At 41.1% G+C, this 25,082-nt stretch overlaps 1 protein-coding gene across 4 annotated transcripts in view; it reads left to right on the top strand.

Annotated features, from left to right (window-relative positions):
- The window catches only part of SGCD (sarcoglycan delta), a 939,939-nt gene that overhangs the window by 570,272 nt on the left and 344,585 nt on the right, over positions 1-25,082 (top strand). For all 4 annotated transcript variants that reach the window (XM_019464511.2, XM_019464512.2, XM_019464513.2 and 1 more), the window contains one exon: positions 76-264. In XM_019464511.2, the coding sequence (XP_019320056.1) occupies positions 76-264 (189 nt within the window). The remainder of the gene's footprint in view (positions 1-75; positions 265-25,082) is intronic.

Here is a 25,082-nt window from a genome sequence, read left to right on the forward strand (position 1 = left end):
TTTTTCTTTCTTTTGTTTTTTTCTTCCTCTCAGCAGTTTAACGTGAGTGCGTCTCTCTTGCCTTGTCTATTTCAGATGCCTCAGGAGCAGTACACACACCACCGGAGCTCCATGCCCAGCTCTGAGGGGCCACAAGTATACAAGGTGGGCATTTATGGCTGGCGGAAAAGATGCCTGTATTTCTTTGTCCTACTCCTGATGATTTTAATACTGGTGAACTTGGCCATGACCATCTGGATTCTCAAAGTCATGAACTTCACAATTGTAAGTAAAAACACATGTTTCTTCAGCCCTTCTTGGGGGAAGGGAAGGGAACGTGTGGACAAAGAAAAAGGAATGTGGAAAAGTAGTGGTAGTAGGATTCAAAAGATCTTGTAGCCTGGCATTTGGTTAAAAGTATTTCTGTTCACATTACTTTTGGGGATCCACCTCTATCTCATCTCTAGTTCCCAAAGGCTGGTAATTCAGTTTGGAGGCATTTCCCTCCTTTACAGTCTCTCATATGATTTCCCTTCATTTTGATAACTGTGTCTCTGTATCCTGTAGTTTCTAAGCCCTCTGAGTAAATAATGCAGGAAGAGATATGGGAAAAATTCAAAGTACTAAGTTTCCCCAAATTTTAGTAGTGATTGTGAAAGATTTTGTGAAGTGGAGGGTAGAAATATCTGAGTAAAATGAGGCTTTGTGAATTATTTAAGAGTTTTAACGGTCTGTATATGCCGGGTAGCTCATTACTATGTTTAATTGAGATTCTCCTTGATTTTTAGAAGGGCAATTCTCTTTGCCATTGCCAGAGCAGGATGGAAATGAGAGCAGAGCCATGTTTCATTTTTTGTAGTAAAAATTGTGTTTATGCTTCTTTGAAGAAATTCTTGCTATAGGTACTTAAGGGTACTATACACATTGAACATTTACTTGTTGAAGTTCAAATGAAAAGAAAATCCTGGAAATACGATTTCTGGAGTCATTCTGAGGGTTTTTTTTCCCTTTAGATTTCCTAGAGATTCTGGCATTGTAAGTACTTTCACTTTTAGTGAAAGCATAGTGGATAGTAATCTGCCTTGAGATTACTTTCCTTTCTTGTGATGTCAAAAGTAAATAATTAGATTGGCCATAAAAATAAATCCCATTGTATAGAGCAATGTGACCATATTACAGTAAGTTACCAGTAAGATTTTCATGTGAAAATCCCAAATAAGATAGTGGATTTTTGCCTTTTCTGGATTATAAAGTTTATTTTTATCCTTAATACACAGTGCAGAGGCATGCTTCCCTGCCTTTTTGGGGGAAGTATCTTCTGTTTGGGCTACTTTTCTCCATCTGCCTGATGCTCCTATAGCTGCCTGGGAAAACCCTGGATCCTCCTGTAACTCCATTTCTCTGTATCTTATTACACTCATTACCCAAGATAAGAATTTTTGCCTGTACTTCCCAGACAGACTCCCTTTGAGAAGACTGAGTGCTGAATCTTTTTAGAGATTATGGTTCTAAGAGATATCCAGGGTCCCTTCCTAAGTCCAAGTGACCACAATTGCCATTTGTTGATGTGCATGTTCTGTGATGTTTTTATTTTGTAATTCATGAACTTACAAAGTGGAGAAACTTTTGTTTTGCAGTGTTAAATAAGACTGAGGCTAGGGCAGTAGAATGGAGAATAAAGATGGAAAAGACATTTAAAAGATGGTGTTGAATAAATACCTCAACTACTGGTTGGGTGTAGGAGACAAGGGGTTGGAAGATATTCTGGAACATTCTCAGGTTCTGGCTGGTGAGATAGTTGGATGGTGGGGGGTCCAAAGAGCAAGATAGAATTGATTACTTTCCCATTGGAACCTAGCTGCAACTCATGTACCCCCTAACCCCCTATTTCTGTGTTTTTTACCTAATCTCTTATGAAGTTAATTTATAGAACCTGAAAGATTTTGGGGTTAATGTGGTGGAGAATATGAACTCAAATCTTTAAAACTGGCATCATACACATATGGCTTCTAGAGTGTGTTTTATTTGGCAAGCTTAATAGGGAAAGGTATATGTAAATGTATATTGAGTGACAATTCACTTTGATTGTATGTGAGCTTGGGGAGCAATATGACAGTAAGGTAATAACCTATTTGAAATAGGCTATTTCCTGTAGTTAACTAAATTGATTGCCAAAGTTGAGAGTTCTTAAAGCTTTACCAAACCAAGTACTTACTGAGTTGAGAATAATGCCATTATTAGCCATATTGGTGCTTTATAATAGTAATGCATTTGAGCAAATAGAGCTGAAGTGTCAGAAAATTGATCTTTCCCTGCAAGTTAAAAGCATATTTTTCCATCAATCACAGTATAAAACCTATTCTTTTAGAATTATAATTCTATTCCACAAATAGTAATTTACTGACAGTGAAGATCGTGAGAAAGAGTAAGGTATTAACCAATTTTATATTGGAGAATGTGGGGTGAAAGAGCAAAGGAAATCAGTGGGATAAGAGTCAAGCATTTTATGCATGGATTTTAAAATATCATCAACAGAAAAGAGTGATTATTTTGTACATCTAAAATGTTCAATAATTTGCAATTTGGGAAAGTTGACAGTATAATCAAACCTTCTGAGTAAGAATGAACCAAGAGAATGATGTCGTATGAAGGTATTTCTGGGACTTGGCAATTTATCCAAGATTGGATATCCAGAATTTTACTCTGTAGTCAGACTTCTATGCCATCCCCAAGGATATACGCTGCAAGAACCCTTCCGTTAGAGCAATCTGGACAAACATCTAGCCAAGTTTTCTTGATCCCAGATGTAAACCAGAAGACAAGTGGTTTTGCTCTCCTATGCTCTTAGCAGAATATTCTGATGTTCGTTATAAGGCAGGTGGGCAAGGTTACACTTTTATTCTCAGTTTTCCCCTCCATGGAAGAGTGTATGGTTTACCAATACTGTGAACACCCATAAGTCAAACTGTCCTAGTTCATCGCACACTGTGCCGCCCCAGGGAACTACTATTTGCTATATGTTTATTCTTTTAGTTCATTCTCTTAGTCACTGTGCTTGGCCTTAAAATATATATCTCATTTAATTCTCACAACAACTATAAATTAAGTATTATCTCCATTTTAATAAAAAAAATGCTCAGAGAAGTTAAGTGACATGTTGGAAGACACACAGCTAAGATGTAAAAGAGCTAGTGTTTGCCTTCAAAGCCCAACCCTTTCCACTACATTGAACCTCCTCCTTCTTTTTTCTTTAATATGAAATTTATTGTCAAATTGGTTTCCATACAACACCCAGTGCTCATCCCAACAGGTGCCCTCCTCAGTGCTCATCACCCACCCTCCCCTCCCTCCCATCCCCCATCAACCCTCAGTTTATTCTCAGTTTTTAAGAGTCTCTTATGAACTTCCTCCTTCTAATTGCACTAGTGATCTGGCTCTTCAACAAAACTCTAAAGCTGGCAAAATGGGCACTATCTTTGTTGCCCACCCTCTCTCATCTGAACCACAAACGTCCCTCCCATCTAGATAGCCATTGGTGTTTGCTGTGCCAAGTAGTTCCCTGATAGTCATGAATGTTCAGTCCTCATCTTCTTTCTCTTGGCACTGTCTCTTATGACCCTCTCCATCTACTGTCTCAACCTTCTGATTTATTCCCTTGTTGTATTCATGTAAACATTTAATATAAACTTAATAATGACTTCTGTGTCATAAGTTGACATGGAGACTCAGTGAGTTCATTTGTGTTAAGCATTTATGGCAGCCTCTGACCCACAGAAAGGCTCGATATTGGCAACAGAAAGTCGTGAGAGACCCTACATCATAGTGGAGTGGTTAAGGGCTCACACACTCTGGAGAGAGATGCTCTGGATACAGATCTGGTGTCTGTTTCTTACTTTGTCAGGTTCCTCGGCCTTCTGTGCTGCAGCCTCCTCGGAGTAAGAGCACCTACCTCTTCATAGGATTCTTGTGAATAATACATGAGGTGATGAGTCCAAGCTATTTAGAATGGAGCTTGGCACATGTTAAGTTATGGTAGCGGTTGCTATCACCATCATCATCATAACTTTTTGAAGGCTTATTTTGTGCCAGGCACTGTACTGTTGTAATTTGTAAGCATTACCTAACTTAACCCTTCTGTGAGTAGATGATAATAGGGTACCAACTTCACAAGGTGGTAGCTTGATCTGTGATCACACAGCTCTAAGGCAGCAGAGTAAAGATTTGAATCCAAGCAGTCTGCCTCTGAAACCTGGTCTGTTAGCCAATGTGGGGCAACACAAGAAGTTCTAGCATGAGGGGGATCCTGGCTGGCTCAGTTGGTGGAGCAGGGGACTCTTGATCTCATGGTTGTGCGTTCAAGCCCCACACTGGGTGAAGAGATGATTACTTTAAAAAGTAGGAGAGCACCTGGGTGGCTCAGTCAAGCATCGGACTTTTGATCTCCGCTCAAGTCTTGATCTCAGGGTTGTGAGTTCGGGCCCCACTTAGGACTCCATGTTGGACATGGAGCCTACTTAGATACTAATAATAAAAAATAATTAAAAAAAAATCTTAACATGAATGTCAGGGAACTAGATGCCTAGCCGGCAATGAACTACATCACTTCCCCCCCTCCCCCGAGACTCAGTATAGAAATGAATGCATTGAAGTAGGTATCTATAAGACCATAGGTTTCTTTCTGTTAGAACACTATGGTTTTGTCTTTTGGATTTTGCCTTGACCATGTGTGATCTCATTCTGTAGAAGACTACTGCTACTGCCAGTACATTCTAACAACCCAGTCCAAATAATGTGGCTCTGAAGACCTCCCAAAATACTCAGTATTGATCATCTAAAATATCATTTAGCAGAAGTGGTTAGTAAGTGATAAAATTTTAAAGGTTTGGGAATTATGAATAGATGGCCTGATCTCTTAGCACAATTGAGTATGAAATCATTCATTGTTAGACAAAATAAAAGCTTAGGAGTCACCTCATCAGACCTCCTCATTTTGCAGATGATGGAACCAAAGTGGAGAGTGAGGTTGCCTGACCCAGCTGCATTGCCCTAACCATGCCAGGGAACTTCTCAGGAGCAGGGATTATGTTCTACTTATCTTTGTAACCTCAACCCGGTTCCAGTACCCAGTCAGCTTTCAGTATGTGCTTGTCAAATTTATTTATTTATTTATTTATTTATTTATTTATTTATTTATTATTATTTTTTTTTTAATTTTTTTTTAACGTTTATTTATTTTTGAGACAGAGAGAGACAGAGCATGAACAGGGGAGGGGCAGAGAGAGAGGGAGACACAGAATCCAAAACAGGCTCCAGGCTCTGAACGGTCAGCACAGAGCCCGACGCGGGGCTCGAACTCACGGACCATGAGATCATGACCTGAGCCGAAGTCGGACGCTTAACCGACCGAGCCACCCAGGCGCCCCTGTGCTTGTCAAATTTAAATTGCCTTTGTGCCGATACATGCACAAGATACTGGATGTCCAGTACCTGGTCAGTGCAGGTCACATGGTAGGTCCTCAGTAAATTATAGTTTTCTATACCTTGTTTAATAGATACCTTAACTTCTATTTCTCTTTTCCTTCATTAAAATGATAAAAGTCAAACCATTTTATACATGGTTATATAAGAAATGAAATGTCTATTTGTTTAATAAAAACTCGGAACTTAATATTTTTCCCATATAATCTTCATAAACACCCTATGAGTTTGGCACCACTTTTACCCCTGTTTTACAGGTGGGGGAGCAGAGAGTCCAGGAAGTATGGTAACTTGCCCCAAGGTCATGCTGTCAGTAAGCCGTGAAGCTGGGGTTGGGTCACAGGGAGTCTGGCTCTCGAGCCCATACTCTTAATCAGGACACTACACTGTCCATTTCCCAAGTGCTATTTTTCATGAAGACAAATTGAATTTGTTCAGTGCAATGTCTAAAACATGATTTATTTACCCCAAAGTAAGATAAAGATCCACTGAGGGTCAGAGGAAGGCATTCTAATACTTGTAAATTGGACACATTGTAAAACAGTAAAAGCCAGAGAGAACGGCCAGTGTGTTCCTTAACTCAGAGTGCCGACATATCATCCGTTTGGAGAAAGCCCAAGGAACTGGGACCTAGTCAAACTAACTCAAGTAGACAGGAGTGAGGACACACATGCTCTGGGGAGGAGACAGGAATCTCATGGGTAGATGGGAGCACCTCACAGCAGAGAGACCTAGAGTGCTGTCAGGAACCAAGCCTGCTCTGGGGATGTCCACCCTCTGGCTTTACAGGGCCACATGACATCCATCTTGCCCTGAGACATTCGTTGCTATTTGCAGGCCAGAGTCCTTCTGCCTTGGCTGTGCCATCGCGTTTTCTGCTTCTTTGCAACTTAAGCACACATCTGCCCTTGTCCTTCCCTTTAAAATGGCCCTTCCTCCAGCTCCCGCCTGTACCTGCCCCAGTCTCTTGTCACCCAGGTGGAATCCCAGAGAGGGAAGTGCATTGGCCCAGCAGATGCTGCACATCACATTGTGACTTGTTTGCATGCCTAGAGACTCAGTAAGATGCCCCATCAGCTGTGTCCTGGCAGCACAAAGTCACGCAGTTCTTAGAGTTCAGCTCTTTCAGCAGCCTGGCCAGGATTCCCTCCCATTAGGTCGGAAATACACTTGAAAAGCCTATCTACCTTGGATCTTCGGTAAACATTGCCTCTTTTAAGCTTTTCTCTTTCTTCTCCTTTATTCTCTGGAATCTTCCCCTATTAAGCTGATGACTCTTTCTTTTGTGTTGTGCTTTCCCTGCTGTCAAGCAGTGGGGGGCGGGGGGGGGGCATGCAGTCCTGTACTTATTTATTTTCCTGTCCCTCCCTCCTACTAGGCTACGAGCTCCAGAAGACAGGAACCTTAAACTATTCATATTTGAGCCCACAAGTTTAAGCACCGTGCTTAGCACATAGTCTTTAAAATGTTTATTGAATAAATGAATGGGAAAAAATCATGAATAGCCTGTCACTTTAAATTAAAATGTGTAAAGATGGGTTAATAGAGCTTTATATGGCTTTTAAAATGAACTATTAGTTCATTTATTAAGGTAGACAGATCATAAATGAGATGAGTACTCGAATTTGATTATGAAAAGGTATGTTTAATACAGACACTCCCTCCTGTGTATCAGCTACCTGCTACATTTTAATTACATGAGAAGAGAAGGGTAATAATGGAATGTGAAACAGAACTGAAGTAGGAGATGTCATCCTAGTTAATATACAGATTTGCTCAGCAAATGAAAGAAAATGATATTATTGGCTTCAGTTAGACTTTTCGTTTAATGCTGTTAGTGAATATACCGTGTGTGTGAATAGCATCCACTTCAGTTTCTATATTGAAAACATCATGCTTCTGACTCTCAGTGCTTTGACTCCTGTGGTCACTTTTTATCCATTAGCTCAAATTCATCGGCCTGAAAGTTGCCAAAATGTTATTTTTTTTTAAGGCAGCATGAAAACTGTGAAGCAGAAAAACAAAAGACAAAAGTCACCTGTTCTATCAGTCCTGGGATATGGCTCCATAATGTCCTATTTGCTTTGAAGCCTGCTGTGTTTTGTACCTTTATAAGAATGAAAATCTTCGAGGATGATTTTAGTCATTGTGACTGCTGCAAAATGCTATAAGCCAAGCTTGTTACAAATTTATGTTCTAAACATAACATGTTTAGACTTCTGGGGACTTCTGAGTCATGTTGAAAGCAGAGAACCCCATGATGGCAGCCTGGAAGCGGTGTGTTAAGCCTGGTTGGGAAACCTCAGATACTAGGGCTCCAGCTTTGAGAGCTCAGGCCCCTGGAGACAAAAGATGGGGTGGGGAAGGAAAAGAGTGGAAGCTGATGCTCAAAACGTCCAAAAGAATGCAAATCATAGACACTCTCAATGCAAATTGTAGACACTCTCGAGAGGTCACAATGAGAAACTTGAGCTCTAATTACAAACAAATGACTATGTAATGTTAGCCTAGGATAATACCCATGACCTTTGCCACTTACTACTATTTTCACATACTCAGAATTTGTTGTGAATGATTCTGGAATTGAGAAAAATTGAGAATGTCCGCAATCGCCCTGGAAATATTTTTGTCTTCATACATCACGCGTAGCTGCTCACACATGGAGTTTCAGATCTTATAGGTCGTGTGGCTGTTACCGTTCTGTTACTCAGAACTCTGAATTACTCTCAAAATCGGAAGTTATGGCCAGATCTTAGAGCACTGCTCACTGTCACTGAGGCACTAAGCAATCATAGGAGAGAAGTTTTGAATCTCAAGGGAGTATGTTACTACAGAGAACTTGATTGAAGGACTCTTCCATCATAGGCAGGGGCTATTCAGACTGAAGAAGAAAACATGGTAACTACGAGGAGGTTTCAGGACACTTGAGTTGCCTGAGAGTTATTACTTAGGGTACTCTGAGCTCAGAGTAGTTTTGTAAATGCTTTGTCTAGAACTGTACTGTCTGATATGGAATTAAAATTAAATAGCATTAAAAATTCAGTTCCTTGTGGGGCGCCTGGGTGGCTCAGTCAGTTAAGCGGCCGACTTTGGCTCAGGTCATGATCTCGCGGTCCGTGAGTTCAAGCCCCGCGTCGGGCTCTGTGGTGACAGCCCAGAGCCTGGAGCCTGTTTCAGATTCTGTCTCCCTCTCTCTGACCCTCCCCCATTCATGCTCTCTCTCTGTCTCAAAAATAAATAAATGTTAAAAAAATTCAGTTCCTTGGTCACACGGGCCACATCACAAATATGCAACAGCTACACGGGCTAGTAGCTACTCTCATCAACAGAGCAGATAGAAGACATTGCCATCATTGCAGAAAGTTCTTTGTTATAAAACAGGTCTAGAATCTACTAACCTGCCTTTTGGATAGGTCAGATCTTTGAACAAAAAAGTTTTTTATTTTTCTCTGTACAGTAATTTTTGCTTTTTATTTCTGTGTCCTAGACAATGTTTAGGACCTGGAGCCATGGGAGTAGGGTAGAAAAAAAGCAACAAATAAAACTCAATTCAACAGAAAGAGAAGAAAGTGTCTTATAATCTGATGAGCAAATGGCTCCAAATAACTGGTTAAAACATCCTTGTTCCTTTTCCACACCCCCCACTCTCAGTCCCCTCTCCTCCTTTCAGTACTCCTAACTGGGAAGGTAGTAAGACTATGATAGATTTTCCATCTTGTTTTGAAGATCAGGGTGGCTCTTTGTTGGGCAAAAAGCTCTGTTGAGAGGGGAGGGTCTGGACCATTTCTGAGCCTTATTGTCTCAATCTGTAAAATATGCAGTTCGGACCAGATGAAATACAAGGTCCTTCCTCCAGACCTTAGATAGTTTCTATATATTTTTAAAATTTTTTTTTAATGTTTATTTATTTTTGAGAGAGATTGAGAGAGAGAGAGAGAGAGAGAGAGAGAGAGAGCAAGAGAGAGCACGCACACACAAGTTGAGAGAGAGAGGGAGACACGGAGTCTGAAGCAGGCTCCAGGCTCTGAGCTATCAGCACAGAGTCCTATGTGGGGCTCAAACCCATGAACCTCTCAAGATCATGACCTGAGCTGAAGTTGGAGGCTTAACCGACTGAGCCACTCAGGTGCCCCAGACAGTTTCCATAATTAATGACTGCTTCCTCCCACTCTTTGACTCAGAATGAAAGAGATTTAACCATTTTTTTTTCCTTTAGAAGTGTGTGTGTGTGTGTGTGTGTGTGTGTGTGTGTGTGTGTGTGTGTGTGAGTGTGCTCACACTATATTTAGATAAAAATCCAAGATGCTAAGTGTCAGGGAGTATATCTCATGGGCCTTTAAAATTTTTTAAATTTTCATTCATTCAATTATTTAATGAATGGATTTACTGGATTATTTAATTGGTCTCATTATCTTTTGCTACCCAACAAACCACCCCCGAACCCAATGGCTTAATGTAATAGCAGGAATTAATTTTGTTCAGGAATCTCCAATTTGAATGGGGGTCAAGGGGAATGGATTCTTTCTGCTCCCTGATATCTGGCATCTGAGTTGAGAGGACTCAAAGGCTGGGCTTGGCTGAAGAGCTATAGCTGGAATCATCTAGAGGCATATTTACTCCCTGTGTGGCCACATCTGTGAACTTGGACCTCAGCAAGCCAGAAAATCTGTACACGGCCCACCATATAGGCTAATTTGGGCTTTTAATCCATGTGGCAGCTGGGTTCCAGAATGTGTGTTTTACTTACACAAGATGGGAGTGTGTATTGCTTTTAGGACCTAGACTCAGATGCTGGGTAGCATCACTTGTGATTTAGTCTGTTGGTGAAGGCAGACACAAAACCCTGTTTAGATTCAAGGGAAGGGCACACGGATGGTACCTTTCCATGGGGGAGCTGCAAGGTTCTAGAAGAGAATGTCGGATGGGAGATTGTAGTGGATTGAATGGTGGCCCCCAGATGATATGCCCTTGGCTTAATCCCTGGAACCTGTACATGTTACCATATTTGACTTTATCTCAATTAAAGATCTTAATATGAGGAGATCATTCTGTATTACGTAGTTGGGCCCTAAATCCAGTGACACATATCCTTATAAGAGGCAGGCAGAGGAAGATTTGGCACAGAAGAGGAGCAGGCAGTACGACCACAGAGGCAGAGATTGGAATGATGCCCCCACGTGGGACGTCAATAGCCTCTGGAAGATGAAAAAGTCAACGAATGAATTCTCCTCTAGGCATCCAGTGGAAGGACAGCCCTGCTGACACCTTGGTGTCAGACTTCTAGCTTCTAGAACTGTGAGGTAGTATTTTTTTTCAATGTGTTAAGCCATCGGGTTTATGGTAATTTGTTATGACAGTCACAGGAAACCAGTACAGATTGTGTTGTGGCCATCCTTGGAAAGTAGTTTGTCATAACAGCACACACAACAACTGACAATAACCATGCAAACACCATAGCTTGTATTGAGCACAGTGAGAAGTGCCTACTCTGTTATCTCTTATTCTTCACACTGACCCTTTGAGGAAGTCCTCTTATCTCTCCTTTATATATGATGCAGCAAAAGCATAGACAGCTTGCTTAACCTGCCAACTTCATCAGCTAGTGAGTAGCAGGGGCAGCCTATGGATCCAGGTGTGTCTGACTTCAGAGTCTTGGCTTTTCACTTTGTCTGGTGATGTTTGCTGTCAAAAAAAGTAGACGTGTCATTAGCTAGTAATGTATTTAGTTGTATAATGTTTAATGGCAGTGATGGTTAGTGTGTAGCTACAAGTGATAAGGAATGGCATTTTAAATTTTTTTTTTTCAACGTTTTTTATTTATTTTTGGGACAGAGAGAGACAGAGCATGAATGGGGGAGGGGCAGAGAGAGAGGGAGACACAGAATCGGAAACAGGCTCCAGGCTCCGAGCCATCAGCCCAGAGCCTGACGCGGGGCTCGAACTCACGGACCGCGAGATCGTGACCTGGCTGAAGTCGGACGCTCAACCGACTGCGCCACCCAGGCGCCCCAGGAATGGCATTTTAAAACTACTTCGGTACTGGTTCAGCCATTGACTACTCAAGCAGTTTTATCCTCATAAATATCTACGTATCTATACATCTATATAGATCGATATAAGTCTATATATAGATATAGATATATTTTAGAGAGAGAGAGCACGTGAGTGAGGGAGAGGGGCGGAGGGAGAGAGAGAGACTCCTAAGCAGGTGGAGCCAAACACACGGGTCTGTCCCACAGCACGGGGATCATGACCCGAGCCAAAATCAAGAGCCAGGCGCTCAACCCATTGAGACACCCAGGCATCCCTGTATTCGTGAATATTTTAGGGAGTCATAGTAACTCCATAACTGGTTCTTGTGGTATAAGAATCATTTTTGGTTGCTTTTGTGAGTTACTTTTTTGCCTTCACTAAGTCACATGTAAATTACCACTTGGTGCTTTGAGAAATACGGAGTTACACTAGAAAGAAATTTCTTGGTAGGAGCATAGCCCTTCTATTTCATGGAGAAACCTTTTGGTTGGAATGCTTATAAACATAAAATTATACATTTTGACCAGGTTTTAATTATCAATCAACTTTGTTAAACTGAGGCCTCTTTAGCATCTCATAAAACTTGATTTTCTAATAGTAGATGCTCTGTGTTTATTATTTAAAAAATTTTAATGTTCACTTGTTTTTGAGAGAGAGCACAAATGGGAGAGGAGCAGAGAGAGCAGGAGACACAGAATCCAAAGCAGGCTCCAGGCTCTGAGCTGTCAGCACAGAGCTCAACGTGGGGCTCAAACTCACAAACTGCAAGATCATGACCTGAGCTGAAGTTGGATGCTTAACCTACTGAGCCACCCATGCACCCTGCTCTGTTCATTGTTAAAGAATGAGTTAGTGAGTGAAATTTAGAACCAGTTTAAGCCTTTTTTAGAAATGTTTTTATTTATTTTTGAAAGAGAAAAAGAGAGACAGAGTGTGTGTGGGAGAGGATCAGAGAGAAGGGGAGACACAGAATCCAAAGCAGGCTCGAACTCACAAACCGTGAGATCATGAACTGAGCTGCAGTCAGATGCTTAACTACCCGAGCCACCCAGCACCCCAGCCTTTTATTTATTTTATTTTATTTTATTTTATTTTATTTTATTTTATTTTATTTTATTTTATTTTATTTGTTTGTGGTGGGGGGGGGGAGAGAGAGAGAGAAAGCGAGAGAGAGAGAGAGCACGAGCATGAGTTGGCAAGAGGAGCAGAGGGAGAGAGAGAGGGAACCTTAAACAGGTTCCAAACTCAGCTCAGAGCCCGATGCAGGGCTCAGTCCCACAACCTTAGGATCAGGACCTGACTGAAATGAAGAGTTAGATGCTCAGCCTACTGAGCCCCTGGTGTAAAATACTATGGAAGGACATGAGTCATTTAATACCTACTTATGAAGTACTTGGTATGACCAGACACTGTGATGGAGCTCCTCGTGTGTAATTCCCTCCTCAAAAAACTAATAGTAAAGAGATTCATGAAATCATTACCATGTTGACATAATCATCATTTTATTTCAACGGGTATTTTTAGATGCCTACTATATTCCAAAGGACACAATAAAAGAAAACAGAGCTTCATTCTATCCCCATAACATCCTTATGCTTTTAAAAGTTCTTTCTGCCTTAGAAAGCCTGTTCACATCTACTGCATTATGTGGTCCTTTGCAAATATCCTCCCAGGAAAGACATGGCAGGGGTAATTGACTTTTACCCTTTGATTGAAGGGGCAACCAAGGCTCGGTGATCTGCTTAAGGTCTCCTGTCTATTAAGTGCTATAGTCAACCTCCCAACTTTAGAATACATGAGAATGGATAATGAGCAATAGAACACAGCAGTTAACTTTTCCAGATTCAGGCAAGTCATAGAACCATTGTTTGTGGGATAAATGGGAAGAGGCTCAGCACATTCTTGTTCCTTGTGTGGCCATTAAATTTGGGTTGGCCAATGTCGAGGAGTTTGAGCCATTAATGCAGAAGAGTGTAATCAGCCATGTTAAGTAAGCATATATTCTCTCTCTGACAAATCTCTTCATTCCAAGATAAGAGGGGGACATATGTCCCTAAAACCCAGAGATAGAGGAAAATGATCATTTGGGTCACTCCATCACTCACTGGGTTAAACCAGCTTCATGTCATGCCTCGTTGGTTGCTCGTGCATCATTTTAGAAATGAATGCTTTATACTTCACATAAGCAATGTCAGATATTCTCATTTGAAACCTGCCTTGCAGTTTGGCAAGGAGGATTTCATGAGAGTGGGGATAATTTGTGTCTTGTTTATTTACCGATGGAGAGCCTTGTGCTTCTGACTTTCGTGGTTTTCTTTGAAAAATAGTTTCCTGGTCCCAATTAGGTGAATGGTTCCTATTTGAAATTCTCAGCTCTTCAAATCTGTTGCCAGTCTAGTTGCTATCTGGTTATAGCCTAGTGAATGAATAACCGTTATTTACTCAGTACATGTTTATCAATCTCTTCCTGTTGTCTAAGCACTGTACTAGGTGCTAGAGGTACAACAGTGAACAATAGCAAATGCAGTCCCTGCCTCAAGGAGCTTGCTGTCTGGTCAGGGAGATAAGCAGTAATCACGTGGTCAGACAAATAAATGTAAAAATAACCCTGTGATAAGTGGATGCTGTAAAAATTTATGAAGGGGAGAGGCACCTGGGTGGCTCAGTCCATTGATCATCTGACTCTTGATCTCGGTGCAGGTCATGATCTCATAGTTTGTGAGTTCAATCCCTGTGTTGGGCTCTGCGCTGACAGTACAAAATCTGCTTCCTGCTTGGGATTCTCTCTCCCTCTCCCTCTCTCCCTCTCTCCCTTACTCCCTTTCTCCCCTGCCTCTGTCTGTTTCTCTCTCTCTCTCCATCTCTCTCTCCCTCTCTCCCTCTCTCCCTCTCCCTCTCCCTCTCCCTCTCCCTCTCCCTCTCCCTCTCTCCCTCTCCCTCTCCCTCTCCCTCTCTCCCTCTCCCTCTCTCCCTCTCCCTCTCTCCCTCTCCCTCTCTCCCTCTCTCCCTCTCTCCCTCTCTCCCTCTCTCCCTCTCTCCCTCTCTCCCTCTCTCCCTCTCTCCCTCTCTCCCCTGCTTGTGCTATCTCTCTCTTTCTCTCTCTCTTTCTCTCTCTCTCTTTCTCTCAAAACTAAATACATAAACTTTAAAAATGTATAATGTATGAAGGGTGATTTGGCATAATCAAAGAGGGGACTTTCAGGACAAGGTGAGCACATAGATGCTAAAGGTGAAACTGAACAAAGCAAGAAAATGGAAAAAGATAAAAGCAATCTAGTAATGTTGTATGAGGATCCCTAGAAAATCTGAGAGCAATGGTTCCCTTTGAGGGGAGAGTTGGATGGTGGTAGGGGGTGGGGTGGCAAGGTGAGTGCGAGAGGCTGATGGAAGGTGCCTTTCCTTGTCATGGTATTTTGTTGAACATTTTTCAAGGAATGTGTGCTTATGTAATATTTGTGGGGCTCAAAAGTAAAAATAAGGAGGTAAAAGGAAAAAGAGAAGAAAAGTCATAAATAGAAAAAAAGGTATAGAATATACTTACTTTCTTTAAGGACAATTTAGCATCTTCATGGTTGAATTAGGGACCTCAGTTGTTAGGATGAATACAGACTGTAGTTCCCCACGCTTAATACAAATACTGAATTCCAAACGGTAGCCTGTTTATAATAGGACTTTGCTTTTTTCATTGGCACAAAGCAGTATTTGGCTACTCACAGGTACATTGTAGATTTCCAAATGGATTATTGCCACTAGTACAATGGACATGTATTGAGATTATTATTGTTATTTGTGCCAGGCATGGTACTGGGCACTTAACGTGGGTACTTACTGTGCACTTAAACATAAAATTTAATTGTACCCTTTCCCAGATGAGGAAGTTGAGGTTTCGAAGAGAGGTCAAGTCACTTTCTCATGGTTACAATCAGTGACAGACCTGGAACATGAAGGCAATATGAACCCAGAATGCCTCATAACTATGCCATATATTCTCCCATGATACCCTGCAAGCTGAAAGGTCACTGTCTTTGTTCCTCAGGGCCCCCAGTCCCCAGGCTTGTGACATTACTGTAATGGTTCAAAGAGTCAACAGCAGAGTGCATGAAGAATGCTGATGGTCTGCAGTATCTCAAAGATGAACCAATCTCTACAACCTTCTAAATGTCTGTACATTAGGATGAATACTTTTCGTTCCCAACTGGTGGTATGCCTCCCACACAGTTTATTGAGAAATTGTCTTCTCTTTGTTTTCTAATGGACTTTATTGATTCTTTTCTCTCATATGGGACGAATCACTTATTGAACTTAGAGAGGTTAAGAGGCCTCACAACCAGCAACCTTAATTATGTTGGAGCAAATCCTCTCAGTCCATCCAGACTGCCAAGCTTCTTGGCTCATTTTCCATCACACAATGATTGGCCACAGTTGTTCTGAAGCAATGGCACCAGCCGATGATTTAGAAGGATGCTGATGTGTGAAAAAAATGTGGTGTTAGAGGCAGTGTGGTTTAATGGCTTTAGAGAAGACAGACCTGGATTTAAACCTCAACTCTGGTACTGATGAGCCGGGGTGATATTGGCAAAGTAGCTTAACATCTCTGAGCCTTGATTTTCTCATCTGTGGTAGTGGGACTCATAATACCTGCTTTACAGAGTTGTGAGGAAGATTGAACCTGAAGGTAGAGCTAGGTAGACAACCAGTAAATGCTTGCGATTATTAATGTCAACTTGAGTGCTTGGAGAATTGCCTTGCAAAGAGGAGATTTGGTTGCTAAAATTTAGCCTAGAGTCATGAGCTCCCTTTTAAAGAAATGACTAATGGAGCCTTAAAAGCATATTTAACTTGGGTGTGGCTGAAAAATCATTATTGCTGTAAGAGTTACAGTCGCTCCAGTATTTTATATGTGCGCATTATTGCTGATTCAACTTAGAACTGCATGAAACACAGGAAACTATAACCATTCTCATGGATGAGACAGCCTATAAAGGAGCAGACGACTAAATAAACAAAGTAATCGTGTATCACGAGGTGTCCTCTGAACAAAATAAAGAGATACAACAATGTGCTTGAGATACAGGTGAGCCTATGTCTCTCTGAAGAGGTAGATTTGAGTAGAAGCCTGAAGAACAAGATCAAGACAGCCATGGAAAGGGCTGAGGGAGCTTGCAGCCAGACCCTGAGGGGGAAAGGCGTGAGCCAGACAGTCTCTGTGTGGTGGGAAGTGGGAGTGGCTCTTCAACCTTCACTGTGGGAAATTAGACTTCCGGTGGGACACAGAGAAGGAACAAACACTTGTGCTCAGGTTCCTGCTCTGCGCTGTGTCCTTCATAAGGGACCAGTTGATCTTTAACGACTCTTTCCTGATGGGTATGATGTGATGCTTACACAAGGTGATTCAAAAGTCCTATCCTCTTGGAGGCCCGGTGCCTGCCACTGGTCTACTCCAAGCCAGTATCCCTATGTGTCATTGAAGATGGCGTGTCCAAATGCCCTAGAAGTAGTGGTGATGGAGTGACAGCTGCTGACCTCATAGATCGTCTTGGAGATGGAGCCACTGTAGGAAACGGTTCAATAATGGATGCACTGGGGGACGATTTATGAATATACACTCCATTTGGTTTTTCTCAGAGTCCACAGCAACCTTAAAGTATTGTAAATGGGTTCCACTATCTAATCAGGGAATTATAGCAATCTATTAATTGCCATTTCTGATGATTTGCATTTAATTAAGGGGTACTCTTGAGAAAATGAAGGGCAGCGTAACCTCAAAATATGGCTTTACATCTTGGATAATTGACTATAATTTCTGTTTTTACAGCTTTTCTAAATTGTTTATTTCTCCAGATGTTTCCTAAAACTATGATTTTACCTCTTTCCTTTCAATGGGTGAGCAGTAGTTTCTCATAAAATGGTTTAGTTTTCTCAACTAGATTAAAGCTTAATTAGCCAAAAATCCAGATCTGGGATGTGTTTATAAAATTTATACAAGCATAATTAATTTCAGTTAATTGCAGAAGTAGCTTTTCCATGCAAACAATAACCTTTTCTCTGCTGACCTCTAAACATCAGATTTCAGGTTATCTACATTCCTGCCTTTCCATGGTAATACTAAATCAACTTGCGTAATTCTCAAAATATTACTCTTTCCTTTGATTTATGACTTTTATCACAGAAGTCAGTGATTACCTCTATAACCCATGTTTCATGTTTTGAAACTGCAATGAAAAAAGTGTGCTAGAATAGCATTGCTTTTGTTTTGATGAAAGCCAAAAAGAAAAATTAGAAATATGATTTTGATATGTTCTCCAAAGCCGACTACTTCTCATAAAGTTACCTAGGCTTTTTTAGTCTATTTGAATGACAGTTCAAATTACATTGATCAGCTAACTGTCAAAAAGAATAGCTATTATTTTTTAAATCTCCTGATATTTCCAGGATTTGTCTTCCTGAGAAGAATGATAACTTTACTATACACTGAGCCAGATTCTCTTGCTGTAGAAGCTGTTCCCTTTGCAGAGATCTTTAGAAAACCATATTTAATCCTAAGGAATTATTCTCTGAAAACATGCCTTCTCACTTGATTGGCAATTAAACTTCTTATTAGTTCCCTTATCATCTCCCTAATAAGTCTTGCATAAAACCAAAGGTAGTGAAATTCTCCCTTTTTCTCTCGTTCTTCTGTGTTCATTGTCTGGAAGTGGGTGGGTGATGCTTTTGAAGCTCTTTCAGAAGACCCAGGGGGTTCTTTCCCAGGAGCACCAGGCAAAAATCACCACCTGTCTCACTGGCCTGAATAGTGTCACGTGCTCATCTCTGGACCAGTAACTGTGGCCATGGAGTGTTATTATCATCATTGGCTTGGACCTGATTCACAAGTCTGAGGACTGGTACCCCAAGCCAATAGGCTGTGCAGGGAGTTATGGAAGCAGGAAGAAAATTAGGGTCACACCAAGTGAAGGGATGGAGATTATTGGGAAGGCATTCACAGGTGCATCTCACAGAGCTGAATGTACTGCATTTTAATGGCTTTGTAACAGCAGAAGCCTGGTGAACCTCTTGACTTTAGAGTGACTTTTTCTTCAAGATGGTCAGTGTATGTGCATTTTGAATCTGAAAAGTGCTCCTCCTTGCTATATCTCTCCAAGGTTCATTAACAACCAGTATTATAGAACCAATTCAAAAGGAACATGTTTTCAGTGCCTATCTTATTATTAGCTTCAGGGCTACATTTTTTTAAATGCATAATGAAATCCATGGAATATTTAGAAAGAACGTGGCACTTTGCAAAATTGGCTTTGGGGGCTGTGCATGGCTTAGAGTGAGATGGAAAAGTGTCTGGCAATTGCATGAATTGAAAAACCTTTGGTCCGTCTCTAGGCAGCCGTTAGCCGTTAGCACTTGGAAAAAAAGAGCAATCCAGTTTGTGACTTTCAGAGGATCTATAGAGGTCCAGTACCTTTTGAGTCTTGTACATAGACTCTAGGAAGGTCATTTTCCTCTGTGCGTATGAAGTCAGCCTCCCTACCTTTGTGGAATTTTTGCTCATTTCAGAGGATAAGAAATGGGAACTGGCTATTGTTAGTGACAGGACAGTGCTTCAAGAATAATGAGAGTCACTCCTCCTTTCCCCCAAGGACTGGGAAAGCTAAGGTACACACAGACTGGGTAGCTTTTTTTAAATAGCTATCATTATCATTTTCTCTCTAGAATCATGTAGAGTCTCATCATTATTAAAGTCAGGAAACTTGAGTTATGGTCTGGGCTTTGTCACAAGCTTTGGGACCTTGGGCACACGACTCGTCCCCTCTGGGCATCATGGTACATGTTGATAAAATGGAGAGTTTCAAAGGCATACAGAACCAAGTTCTGTCTCAGATAGCTTTTAATCTTTTAAGTTGTAAACATCTGGAATGGGGAGATGTAAAACAGGGACTTTTGGATTAAAAGTGGCATCTTACTTAGTCTCTCTTCACAATCTACTAAAATGTAGAAGATAAAACAGAGAATGAGGAATTATTCTATCATCAAAAGCTAGGAATGGCAGTAGTCTCTTACCAAACTCTTGGAGGGATTGTCAGGAATCTTCAAGGTTTATGAAACTGCCTTAAAGGACACAGTTAAAGACACTGTTAGGCCATTGGAAAGACAGGATTCCTTTCCTCACCAGAAAGGAGATGCTTTCCATTTGGACCCATATCTGTGCCTTGAATGTGAAATCCATTATCAGCAGAAACAGAGAAGACAAAAATGTCCCCCTCTGTTCTTTGTGGGTGCTGTTTTGGAGTCAGTGTGCTTTTCTGTTTTCTTCCCCTGCAGAGAATAAACACTCACACATGTGTATATATACCTATGCACACTTACTTAATATATGCATATATCTATCTATAGATATACGAGCACAAGTACATGTACATATGTACACACACATACATGCATACACACACACACACACACATATATATATATATATATATATATATATATATACACACACACACATATATACATACACAAGCTAGTGAGAGGCTACAATCCCAAAACGACAGCAGCCAGAAGTAGGACAGAGCCAAGACATCTGTATCTTGAGAGGTACATTTCCATGTACAAAGCTCCTGAAGCAAGAGAAGGTACAAGGAGACATGAGTAGCCATGCAAACTGGAAAATGTCCTTCGTGAATTTCATCTGTTCAGAGTATGAAAGATAAGTGCCTTCCCAACGCCTGGAGGAACAGCTAAACGGCGATGTGAGAAGGGCATTCAACCCATGGGGACAGTGAGCATCCAGGAGCAGTGCGTCCACAGAGCTCTTTTCTCTTTGCATCAATAGAGGCAATATAGAGCCTTTGGAGAAAACTCTAGAGTAAGGAACACAAGCATCATCCTGAAGATGGGGAGAAAAAAAACACACTTCTAAAAATGATTTACTTTACAAATCAGAAGAAAGATTTAGGGGGGTGGGGGTGGGGAGTGGTGGATCAGGGAAAGGTCATTGTGACTTCTCCATGGCAGAAGAATAGAAATCCGTAAAGACAGGTCAGGCTGACAAAAAGGTCATGGACTCAAGGGAAATGACATAGGAAACATTGCGAGGGAACTAAAAAGGCAGTCAGAGAATTAAAACCCACTTCAGCATCAGCACAGATTTCATACTGAGTAAAAGTAAATCAGCCAAGTAAAGAATAAAATTGAGTGCTTTCACGGAAATGAATAAGGAAGCCAAGTGATAAAGCAGGAGAAAGTAAGATGATTACGATGGTGGATAGAGACTGAGTTATAGAAATTTCTAAGAACTATAGAAATTCCTGAGGAAAAGACTAGACCTGAGACTAACACTTCAAAGACATAATCGAATTTTCCTGAGCTGGATTTACTGAAAGATTACATAGAGAGCCACATGAAATACGTGAAAAGACAACCAAACCCCCTCAGTAACACTGAGCAAAATATGTTTCCAGTGTGAAAACAGAAAAGTCTTACAAAAGAACTGAAGTTATGTTTATTAGAGAGTTCTTCTTTAGAGGAATGAAGATTGGAAGGGAAAAGTGAATCACCTGAAAGTTATGGTCAGAGAAGTTGTCTGCCTTCTGAGAGGACAACGGAGATGCCTTCTCACGTGTTCTAAGCCTCACCAGACACACCTTCCCTTCCCTGTTTGCTCCAGCCAAGTGAAAAACTTCCACAAATTAAGAACCCTAGTGAGAGACTTATGATATAAAATGGCTGCTGGGTAAGCTTTGGAACTGTGTGTATATGAAAGATTTGCTAAAATTATAAAACATTCTAAACACTTGCTAAAAATTATGAAATACAGTTATAGGCAGATAAGAAGAGGTGCAATATGTTAAATAGTCTAAAAACCAATATCCAAGATGCCAGATTACATCCACGAAGACCAAAAAGAGGAAACCAGAGGTGCATTTATAAGGGCACAAAGATGAAAATTTGGGCAAAATTCTGTGTATTATATATGAGCAATAAAAATTTATGATTTCTGTCTTCACTTTGATAGTAGGTAAAACTTAAGTAAACAAAAGAATATTAAAAAAAAAAGAGAAGAAGAAAACCTTAAGAATGAATGTCTTTTAAACCTGAGGGCAGAGGAGGAAGAAATTGTAACTCTAAGGCAACAGACAGCTCTAAATGGACAAAAAAGCATGAAGGGATTTCCGATTAATTTAAAAGACTCAGTTTAATTATTTGTTAATTGTAACATGGAAGCAGTCATGTAGCTTCCTGACATATGTGAACATGCGGAATGTCCTAGATCTTTGACAAGGACACTTAGACATTCCTCCACCACACCTGATATAATATGGTAGGTCCCCACTGGATCATGGTAAGCGCCAGCCCTGGTGATTGGTCCCAACTAATCCCAGAGTGATTGATCCACCCTGCTCTGGTTGCTGTTGTAAATAAAGTTGTTTCTGGTGATGCCATGCAGGCTTCTTGACACAGCATGAGCATTGTGCCAGGGATAAACAGCATGACTTACCCAAGTCTGACCTTCAGAAATGCTGTGGAATCTTTACCCGAATGGCGAAACCAGTGTTTGTAGTTCTTGGGCACTTTAACCACTTTTTTTCCCCCTTAAATAAGGAGCTTCCTGGGATGTACTAAGAGCTGTTGCAGCTTTTACTGACCACTGACCAGCATCCAGGGACTTCTCTTCACTGTCTTCAGTATACATAGTCTGTACTGTATGCGTTAGCGCATATGTATATTTATTTTTTTATCTTATGGTTTGGAATGTCTCTTCCAGGGTAAACCTCTATCCTAAAGAGCAAAAAGGCTAGCTTCTTTGTTATGGTAAATTTCTCATTTTCCCAGGGCCTTTGTAACTTTATTGTTTAAATGGCATCTAATACTTTATCTCCTTGAAGGCAGGGGGTGAACTGGATAAGTCCCTGAAATTCCTTTCAGCTCTAAGATCTGTGTTTGTGGGCGCCTGTGCGTGTGAGAGAGAGGATTTAGACTTAACAGAAGAAGTAACAGATTATTACTGTCTTCAGGACAAGGGCTATAAACTGATGATTTCTTTATCCACCCCAGGGCTTAGAACTGAGTCGTGAACACAGTTGATGCTCTATAGAGACTTGGGTTTATGGTGTTGTAGTTCCTCATGTCACCTCAGGATACAGGAGTACATTGAAGATGAAATTGGGGGCTTTGGATCAGGAGGCATGGGATCCCACTGGCAGCTCTCTGTCTACTGTGGCCTAAGACAATCCACTTAGAGTTCTCTAGGCTAAATTTCTGTTTGTGAATGGAAAGGTTTGAATTAGATCAGGAGTTGTGGATCAGTAGTTGGCCCAACTGCCTAGCAGAACGTGTCATTGGGCCTTGAGGGTGTTGACACTTGTTGTTGTTCACATGAAAAGCCTTTACAGGGTGTGCCTTCTGCCACAGCCCTTCACTCTCTGTGACATCACCCCAGTTCAACTGCTCCTTTATGCTTGCCTTATTGGCCTGTATAGGCATTGGATAGTAACCTGGGAGGGGGGGAGAAAAAGGAGAATTCAATTTTGTTTCTAACATTAGCTTTTCTGCTCTGCAGACTCAGGACAGCCAGTGTGTAAAGGTATTTTTTTAGTAGACTTTGGAGGTTAAAAACTATTTGACTAATTAGAATGGATTGATGTGGAAAAAAATGTCAACCTAGGAAGACACACCAGAGAAATTCCGAATGGGTTTTAAAATGGAAATAGAAAAGCTGAATCAGTCTACTTGTTTTCAGGTGCCTTCTCTTCACAGTCATTAGTTTGGCCTGAACTACACCAAAATGGTCCTAATGGCCCCAGTCACAAGAGCTATTACAGGTTGTCTAACTTGGTTAAATTCTTTTCTGCTTTAAATTGTTAATGATTCAGCATTTCATGGCTTGAGTCAGGTGCTCTCAGAGGGCGCCTTTCTTAAAGGTCACTCACTCTCCAAAAATCAACATCCAAGATTAAGATTGCAGATTTTGCTCAGTGACCTTGGGAGAATAATTATTTATTAGAGACAAGACTCAGAAGGCACAGCTCTGTAGCAGGAGACCCCTGGTTGGTGATGTCGGGAAAAGCAAAGAGGCTGCTGAAAGACAAGGGCTGAGAGAGGGAAGGACGGTGGTGGGACTGAGGACCCCTCTCTAAAAAGAGGGATGTGTGCTGCTAACAAAGAGGGTGGAAAATTTCTTGTATGCCAAACCCGCTTAGGAGCTGCATGAGACTTACCTCATTTCAACCTCACAAGGGGCCTGGGAAGTAAACCCTGTTGTCACAAGGTAACAGATAAGGAAACTGAGGCTCGGATAGGTGATGGAACCTGCCTGTATTAGAGATTTGAGGGTTTGCACATGTTTCGTGAAGGGCATAGAACTATTTTCTGCACACTGGTGCCTGATGAATGATTCATGCATGTGATTCATTTATTATGATGTTATGATATCTGAAAATCAGTTTCCAGTAAATGTTGACATGGGAACCTCTTGTCACCTGCATAGGATTGTCACTAGGAAGTCTGTAAGGCTGAAACACCCACATTCCAAGAGTGAGTGCAGCGGTTGCAAGCTAATGTATGTATGTTTGTGTGCATGTATTAAAATTTTTAAGGGATCACTTCATGGCATTCATAGAAACAAAGATGGGGAGGGGAGATCTTGAGAGGCAACAGAACAAGAGTGATGAGAATGTGGAATACTAAAATAGTCGGCAAAGCAGTGTGCATTTCAAAGTAATTGGACTCTAATGCCTGAGATTCTGCGGGAGGTCAATAGAGGATTTATTGTATTTTTTTCTCTTTCCTGCTTGCACACCAGCAAGTAGATGATTCATGTACTGGGGGAAAAAAACAATGATTTTTTTTATGACATTTAGTTACCAGCTTAGCTTTCTATTTTTACCCTCTTCTAGTCCCTGAGAGTGTTTTTCCCTTATTTAGGAAACCTGCAACTACAAATATGTTCAGTTCGTTTTCTTACCTTTCTGCCAAATATAGGGTGTGATGCCTATATTGCTATGTCTAGAGATTAAACAGGATTGAGAGCAGCTCAAACAGCTGGTCCTCTGGTGCTTGCATCCCACAAAACCAGATTTTTTTTTAACTCATTCTGGGAGGTTTTTATTTTTAGGAGTCATTTTTTATACTGTAAATTGAGGGATAAAATAATCTTTACGATTGTTTTATATTAAGGCACAGAGCTTGTATGTACCTTACAAACTATGTAGGGATGGATGTAGGGAACACTGTCCCTTACATGATGCTTACAGAAAGTCGCAAGGAGAAAAGCAGTAAGTCTAGGACACGGGTGGCATGAGTTAAGTTTCCTTCTTAGAAGCTGGAGAGAAGAGAGACACCCAGTGTCAGGAGTGTGATAGCCTTGGTTGTCAGAGTGTCCCATTAGGGAAGTAGGGAGATTCAAAGTGCAAACTTCGCCCTTGCACACTCACAAGCTTTCTCAAGAACCCAAGGTGTGTAAAGCTGACTCTGAGTCAGCATTTTATCTCCCATAGCACTGGAGAAACTAATCTCCTTTTGAATGTTCTTCCTGTTCCTTCTTGCCTGCCTTCTCCATCTTCATGGCTACCCCTGTAATTCAGGCCTGCTACTAACTAACC

Source organism: Panthera pardus, unplaced genomic scaffold, assembly GCF_024362965.1.
Source record: "Panthera pardus isolate Hobbes unplaced genomic scaffold, ASM2436296v1 HiC_scaffold_2, whole genome shotgun sequence".
In the NCBI taxonomy this organism is placed as follows: Eukaryota; Metazoa; Chordata; class Mammalia; order Carnivora; family Felidae; genus Panthera; species Panthera pardus.